Source organism: Gossypium raimondii, chromosome 3, assembly GCF_025698545.1.
Source record: "Gossypium raimondii isolate GPD5lz chromosome 3, ASM2569854v1, whole genome shotgun sequence".
NCBI classification, from domain to species: domain Eukaryota; kingdom Viridiplantae; phylum Streptophyta; class Magnoliopsida; order Malvales; family Malvaceae; genus Gossypium; species Gossypium raimondii.
In genome coordinates this window covers 6110117-6118102 of record NC_068567.1, presented here as the reverse complement: position 1 = coordinate 6118102, position 7986 = coordinate 6110117, and the positions used below count along the sequence as shown (strand labels likewise).

The 7986-nt window shown below is 32.0% G+C and overlaps 2 protein-coding genes across 2 annotated transcripts; one reads left to right on the top strand and one right to left on the bottom strand.

The window, feature by feature from the left end:
- Nucleotides 1–1783: 1783 nt before the first annotated feature.
- On the top strand, nt 1784–5162 carry LOC105796091 (zinc finger CCCH domain-containing protein 58). Its single transcript, XM_012625721.2, has 7 exons — nt 1784–1853; nt 1946–2091; nt 2369–2434; nt 2670–2789; nt 2868–3173; nt 3261–3566; nt 4548–5162. Exons 1-7 carry the CDS (start codon nt 1784–1786, stop codon nt 4911–4913), a joined length of 1380 nt encoding a protein of 459 aa, XP_012481175.1. The 3' UTR covers nt 4914–5162.
- A 1666-nt stretch (nt 5163–6828) lies between these two features.
- On the bottom strand, nt 6829–7986 carry LOC105796090 (ethylene-responsive transcription factor ERF086). Its single transcript, XM_012625720.2, has one exon. The coding sequence runs from the start codon at nt 7891–7893 to the stop codon at nt 6940–6942; it is 954 nt and encodes a 317-aa protein (XP_012481174.1). The 5' UTR covers nt 7894–7986; the 3' UTR covers nt 6829–6939.

The window sequence follows — 7986 nt, the reverse complement described above, 5'->3', positions numbered from 1 at the left end:
ATTAAATCTAGATAATTAAAATAGAAATGCACTAAAAATTAAGTGAATACTTTCAATATTCGAGAAATCACGCTCTGTATGAAGCACGTAAGGCAACGATATCTCAAGTTAAAGTACTTGGGCAAGAAAGGGACACGTGTTTAACAACGGTTGGTCCATTGAAAAAGTGTTTTACTCCCAGGGGGCTTGATAAACGAACTTTGGTTGGGTTAAAATATCCTTTAGGTCCTTATACTCTTCACTAAATTTAGAATTTAGTTTTAGTACTTTTATTTATAAAAAGTTGGTCTTTTTATTTTTTTAATTTAAAATTTTAGATTCAATTGTTAATATTATTAATTTTTTATTAAATTGGTTGGTGTGACATTTCGGAAAAAAATTCATTTGATAATAATGTAACTAAAATAATGACGTAGAAATGAACTTGGATTTAATAAAATAATTTTAACTATTTTAGCAGTTGGACTTAAATTTTAAAATACAAAAAGTACAGGGCTAAATTTCTAGAAATACAAAGACTAAATTCTAAATTTATGAAGAGTAGACGGACTTATGGCATATTTTAAACCATTTGGTTATTTTTTTAATGATATTTAAACATTTTAATTAATGTCTTAAACCATTTCGTTAGTATATATTTATTTCTTTAAATGAGTATAACTGAATCAAAATAAAAGTTTCATGTATATATTTGAATCGTAATTAAAGTTTCATATGTATAATTGTACCAGATCAAAACTCATGTATCAAATTACACATTAAATCAAAATTCATGTATGATTTTGAGATTTGCCCTTATTTTTTGAACACCGAATTTATACACGATAATTAAAATAATATCGAATAGTGTTAAACAAATATATTTAAATTAATAAAAGAAATTCTACTTATATAATTTTAAACCTAATAATTGCACCAAGAACATAGTAATTTAACATGCTTTTATATTTCTCAAATAATTGATATTTTAAGAAATCCACCATTGTAGTTGTATTTTTGTTGCATTGATATTGATATACATAATTATTAAATAAATTTTGGATATTTTGTTGATATAGATGTTTTATTTATTTAGATATTATTAAATAAATTAAACTCATCCCTCCAATAATTTTAAATTCCTTTTTTATTAGACACATTTATATATTAAATAAAATTAATTAATTTTTTGGAATAAATTTTATATGTTATATAGATAAAATAAGACATGTCATAAATTTGTCAACTTAAAATTTATTTATTTTAAATACTACCTTCTCTTACGATCTCAACTAAATATTTTTTTTCTTTTGTATTATTTTTAATTAAAAATCGGAGAATATTTTTCTTTTCTCTTCTTTTAGCTATCTTTGTTGTAGAGACATTGGAGGTAAGTGAAAACTTTTAGCTTAATATTCTTGCTTTTGCTTTTAATTTAGTTTTTGTTATTATTTTTTAATTATTGAAATTTTTTATTTCTTTTGTAATTTTTTAAAAAAATTTAGGAGACTAACAAAAACAAAAATTTATGGTAAGCCTATGTTCATGGTAAGAAAAACGAGAGATAAAAGAAGAGAAAAGTTTAATGGAGTGGAAGCAAGAAAAAATGAGAGAAAGAAAGGCCTTTTTTTGTTGAGTTTAAGGAAGTGAAAAAAAAAAAAAAACAAGAGAGAAAGGTCTTCTTTTTTTTTTTTCCTTTTAGGAGGTTTTGTTCCTTATTTTTCTTCATCTTTCTTTGTTTAGAGAAGAATAAACAGATACCCATTTGATCGGATTATAATTTGGGTTAATTTTCTTATGTTTAATGGAGTGGGGCCCTGAGTCTGATCTAGAACCGGAATGGACATCTTCGGGACCCGAAACAGGGCTTGAAGGTAAAGGATACTCTGATTTTTCATTTGGGATTTGAGGTTTTTTTGTGTGCGTATAATGTAGGATGTGATACAAGCTTTTTTTTTTAATGTAGAGCCAATTCCCAGGTTGGAATTAGGGGTTGAACCAAAATCATACCCAAAGCGACCCAATGAAGCTGATTGTATTTATTATTTGAGGACTGGGTTTTGTGGCTATGGCTCTAGGTGTCGGTTCAACCATCCACATGATCGTGCTATGGTAAAATCATATTAATAATTTGATTGAATTATATATTCTTTGTTTTTAATCTGATTGAATGTTTCCTTTAAGGGTTTTGATTTTTTTTGTTTGATCATGATTTTTAGAGTGACGAAGTTTTTAATTTTAGGGCAAAAATGGAAGATTTTGGTTAATATAATGAGATCTAGAGTGATTGGTAATCTTGATTTTGGAAAAAAAAAAAACTTTAACGCTCATATGTTTTTGATTGGTGAAAAAATGTGAAAAAAATAATGGTGTTGATTGACTGCCTTAGGTTATGGGACCTGGAATAAGTAGCATAGGAGAGTATCCAGAGAGAGCGGGCCAGCCAGTTTGTCAGGTACTTCTGATAATATTGTTTTGTTAATGTTTGAAAATTTTGAGGTATGTGTGTTGATTGCACAATGTCGACAATGTGTATTGCTTCTTAAAGATAAAGATAATGCCACATCATTTTAAGTTTGAATGATGGACTTAGGGTTTGGTGAATAGATTTTGTTTAATTTGACATATTAGGAAATATGGTAAGTCTCCTTTTATGCTCGCTTATGGCTTCCCTTTTTATCGATTTGCAGTACTATATGAGGACAGGGACATGCAGATTTGGTTCTTCTTGCAAGTACCATCATCCAAAGGACGGAGGTGGTTTTGTTATCCATGTACCACTGAATTCTTATGGATATCCATTACGTCTGGTTTGTATAACTTAACACTTAATCTTTTGAATGTGTTTTCTTAAGTTTGTCTAATGGTTTAAGAATATTGTAAAATAGGGTGAAAAAGAGTGCTCTTACTATATGAAGACAGGGCGATGTAAGTTTGGTGCAACATGTAGATTTCATCATCCTATATCATCTGTTGTGCAAGTTTCGACACCATATTCAACTCCTCAAGTTCCACATGTGCCTACACCTACATTATATTCCACGGTGCAGTCACCATCTAGCCTTTCCTCTCAACAATATGGAGTTGTAATGGCAAGGCCTCCCCTAATGCCAGGCTCATATGTGCAAGGCCCCTATGGTTCTTTGCTACTTTCTCCAAGCATGGTTTCCTTTCCAAGTTGGAATCCCTATCCAGTAGGAGAATTTAAACTTTATTCAGTTAACCTCATTGATGATTATTGTTAATTTTTATTTTTAAGGTTTGTAATGCACCTGGTGCAGGGACTTGTCAACTCGAGTACTCAAACCAGTGTTGGATCTAGGTCAGTTTTTGGAGGAACACCATTATCTCCTTTAGCGCCTGCCTATACTAGGTCTTATCAACTTGTATCATCTAGTGTCGGGTCTTCAAGCAGTAATCGAAAGGAGCAGTTATTTCCTGAGATACCCAACCAACCTGAATGTCAGTATTACCTGAAAACAGGCGATTGCAAATTTGGATCCTCTTGTAAATATCATCATCCACTTGAAGTGGTTGCACCAAAATCAGATGTCATCCTCAGCACTTTAGGTCTTCCCCTTCGTCCGGTAAGCATTTCATGAAATGTGCTATAAATTAATTTGTGTGCTTATGGAATATGAGAATTTGAAAAGAGAACATTGTTTGATAAGATTCAAGATTATAGGGACCAAATTGTAAAAATTTTAAAATACATAAATTCATGTAAAAGTGACTGATTTGTAAAATTTGGAAATTTTAGGCTCTTTTTAGAAGGAATAAATTATGTTTTCAATGATTAAATTGTAGAACAATGAAATTTTGGGTTTTAGGGCTAAATCATAAAAATTTGAAAGTGCAGGGATTGTTTTGTAATTCTTGGGAAAAAGGATTAAATTGGACAAAAATTATATAATTTTAAATAAAAATATCAAAAATAAGTTAAATAAGAGATTAAATTGTATCGAATGAAATTAATTATATAAAAATTTAGAAATTGGTAAGCTTAGATTGGCTATAATTTTATATGTGATTCGAATATTTGTTTAAATTGTGTATATATGTTTTGTGATAAATTAGTGTGAATAAGTAAAATTAAATTTTAAGACTACGAATAAGCTCGATGATGGATGTATGCATCAATTTCAAATAAAATTTAAAGTTTAAAATCAAATTCAATAATAATAAATTAAGTGTTTCAATATTATAAAAAGTTTTAAAAAAATTTATGTAACATCTCTTGATCAAGTTTTATACATTACTATAATAAAATTGTCTTAAAATGTGGAGTTTTCTTTGCTTAATTGTTTTTGCAACAACTTAATATAATTATGCGATATTATTGTTGTTTGTGTTCCTTTCATGTGTTTCCAACTTGGAATTATAACTAATAAAAACTTGTAAGAGTTGTCTTGTGTTTAAGCTTTCTTTTTTTGGATTAGAGGTATCTAAGATCTGCCTGAACAATGTCTGTTGATATTTTTCGTTCTTAGCATGTAAGTGTGCGTGCGACATGTATTTGTGATAGGACCTATTGGTGTTTATTTGTGTGTTTTCATTAATGGTACCAGGGGGCACCACCTTGTACTCATTATTCACAGCATGCAGTTTGCAAGTTTGGACCTGCTTGCAAATTTGATCATCCTATGGAACAATTAAGTTACAGTCCATCAACGTCTTCTCTTTCCGATATCCCTGTTGGATCTACAATTGCTACACTAGCTCCATCATCAGATTTACGACCCAAACTTCTTTCTGGGTCCGGCAAGGACTCTGATCCTGCCGTTATGTCATCATCGGTGAGCTCGTCAAGTGAATCAATTGGTTTGGTTTTCTCTGAAGGTGCAGCGATACCTCCTTCAAGCACACAACAGTCGGGTCCAAGTTCTGGCCCTTCTGCTGGCAGCGGCATCACCAAGGCACACACTTCAAACTAAGTGATAAGAGAAGCATCAAAATGTGACATCTATCTATCTATATATAATTAGATACATATTTCTATGTTTTGACAATGGAAATGCTTGACATGCTTCTATAAATTCATAACCATATTATGAGATTTGCTCCTTCATTATTGCTTGAATTAGGGTTTAGCTCAGTTGATTCTCGTTATCATTTTTAACATAAGGTTTTAGCGTGTGAAATTTCTTATTCTCATATTCTGATCTCTTTTGTATGGAAAAAAATTCTTCAGACCTATGGATTTGACTTTGATGATTGAATTAAATACTCTTGAGTATCTCTTGTTGGTCACTTTTCAAGCTCCCAATATTACTATTGGTTCAAGGGATTAAATCAAAAATCGAAGATTTGATTCCTTAGATCTTTGATTGCTAAAAATATCTTAGGAGTCAGATTGCATTTCGTCCTTTCTATTAAAAAAATAGGTAAATTAGTCATTATACATTATATCAAAGGGCATATTGGTCCTTTTTGTTAAAAGCTTCATTCCTTTGAATTGTTAAAAATTAGCATAGTTGACACTATAACCTAACAATTACACTTGATGTGCCACATGTACCTTATGCTGACGTATAGGGACTGATCTTTAACAGTAGAAATGGGCAAGAGCGAAGCCAGAAAATTTTTTTAGGGGGGTCGAAATTAAATTGTAATTTTTATGATAGTAAAAATACAATTTTTTAAAAATTAAATCAAATTTTTTATCCTTTTTAGGAGGGCCAAAATGTAATTTTACTTTTATTAATTTAAAATTTTAAAGAGCCAAAATGGAAATTTTTTTTATTTTAGGAGGGGCCGGGGCCCTACCAGCCCTCCCTAGATTCGCCCCTGAAAATAGATAAATTTTTTAATAGAAATACCAATTTGTTATTTTATCTAACGCGCAAGGACTAATTTATTCATTTTTTGAATAAAAGAACCAAAATACAATCCAACTCTTAGTACAAGAATCTTTTTAACATTTTGATTCGATTTTTAGAAGATCACCTTTAGTTGAGCAATCCTCCTATTGAGAAGCATAGGTGCACACATGGATTGATGATAGAAAGAATCAAATGCAAGAAAGCAGTAAAGCAAAGGGGGGCAGTTAGAGTGAAAGTCGAAAACAAATAAACAAACAAACATATGTATTGTCCACTTTCCCATTAGGATTTTCTTTGTCTACCCACTACCTAAAGTGTAATCAATCCATGTTAATGTGCAATATGAGGTGTTATGTTGTTATTTATACTATATATATATATGTATAGAGACACATACAGAGACAAACACTTTTGACAGTCTCATGTTTTATAATTGTCGATCTTTCTCCATTTTAACAGCTCTTTAAGCTGTTTGGTAATATTATATAAATGTGTCTAAATGCTTTTTGAAAACAGAGCAAGCAATAATAATAATAAAGAAGAAAACAAATTGTATCTTTCACTTCCTCTCTTCTTTTTGAAGTATTTGTATAAACAAATTTTGGATATTAATATTAATCTAATAAAATTTTTTTATCTACAAGAATCAAACCCGAAATCTTCTTTAAAGGATATCAAGCTATTTATCAATTGACCCACCATCCATTAATAACATGTAATGTAATAATTAAGGTTAAAAGGTATGAACATTAATGGTGAATGAACCAAATCTTAAAGATCCTTGTAAGATGTTTTTACATGCATTTTGTGTAAAGGGCATAGGCTTTGTTGACAAAAGTTAGAACAAATAGCCGCAATGAGGCAGACAATTATGGAGTTTCATATTAATTGCTGTTGATTTCGTACTCTAATTTGAACAACATGACAGGCTTTTATCAATCATGTCCTGTTATAGAAACAAGCAAGCAAACAAAACCCTGCTTTTTTAATATTACTTTCATTAAATTCGGCAAAGTTAAGGTTAACATTCCCCGAACTGTCTTTTTTTTCTTTCTTCTGATTTAAAAGTTTAATTACAATACTGAAAGCGACACTAGATAATGTAAGAAATTGCATAAATCTGGGGAAAAGAAAAGACTCAGAAGAGTGAATACCCAAAGTCGACTATATCACCAAAAGGAGCCATTGAAGAAGCTTGTGGGATCATCATGGGATTGTCATTGTAAGGATGAAAAGCTTTCATACAACCATCTTCATCCATCAATGGTGGATTTACGATATCCGACAGTTCCCATGATTGTTGATCAAAGCTCGACCATAAACTCTCTTGATCCATCCCCTCGCCAAAATATGGAAACTCTGTGTTTGTTACATCTGTAGGAAGAACATAATTGTTATTACCAGAATGTGATTGGTTTTGATGGGAAACATGGGAGCTTGTTGGGTTTGAAGAAGGGGGATTCAAACAATTACGAGGAACAATGGAGGCTAAGTAACCAGAGTTAGCATCAGTAGAGAAAAAGAAAGCACTATCATCAACTGAAGAACCATATGATGATGAAGATGATGATAACGATGATGATGATGGGTCATTGTTATTAGGTTTGATGATGGGGGTGGGGATAGTGTTTTCACTGTGGGAAATGTCAGGCTGATGAGGAACTGGTTCACTGTTAACACCATGGTTGATTGCTTGTTTAGGTTGTTGAGTTTGAAAGCTTGTAAGGAACTGATCAAAAGGGGACAAGACATGGAAACAGGAGTTGTCTGAATAAACAAAGTTGGTTCTTGCTTGAGCTCCTTTGATGGAGATCGCAGCCCTATCATAAGCAAGGGCAGCTTCCTGAGCAGTGTCAAAGGTGCCAAGCCAATGCCTTTCTTTGGTCGTTGGGTCTCGGATTTCGGCAGCGTATCGACCCCAAGGTCGCCTTCGAACGCCGAGGAACCGGCCGGGCTCGGCCTGTTTTCTTCTCCCACGCCTTTCGCCAGGTTGCGGTGGGGATAGGTTCCTTCGAAGCAAAGCGAAACCTGCTTGTGTTTGAACAACAGGTTCGTACTTGAAATGGTTTTCCAATGTTTTTGATGTTGACATCTCTATGTTAATGGGGTTTGGAGACAATGCTGCTATGGGAGAGGTGTAGGGGAAACTTGGGAAGAATGTAGAGATAGGAGGAAGAAAAATGAA

Excerpts from the sequence above, each read along its gene's own strand:
- LOC105796091 (XM_012625721.2), top strand. The coding sequence starts at position 1,784 with ATGGAGTGGGGCCCTGAGTCTGATCTAGAACCGGAATGGACATCTTCG. Across the intron at positions 2,092-2,368 it reads ATCCACATGATCGTGCTATG|GTTATGGGACCTGGAATAAG; the intron begins GTAAAATCATAT and ends TGACTGCCTTAG. Across the intron at positions 2,435-2,669 it reads CGGGCCAGCCAGTTTGTCAG|TACTATATGAGGACAGGGAC; the intron begins GTACTTCTGATA and ends ATCGATTTGCAG.
- LOC105796090 (XM_012625720.2), bottom strand. The coding sequence starts at position 7,893 with ATGTCAACATCAAAAACATTGGAAAACCATTTCAAGTACGAACCTGTT.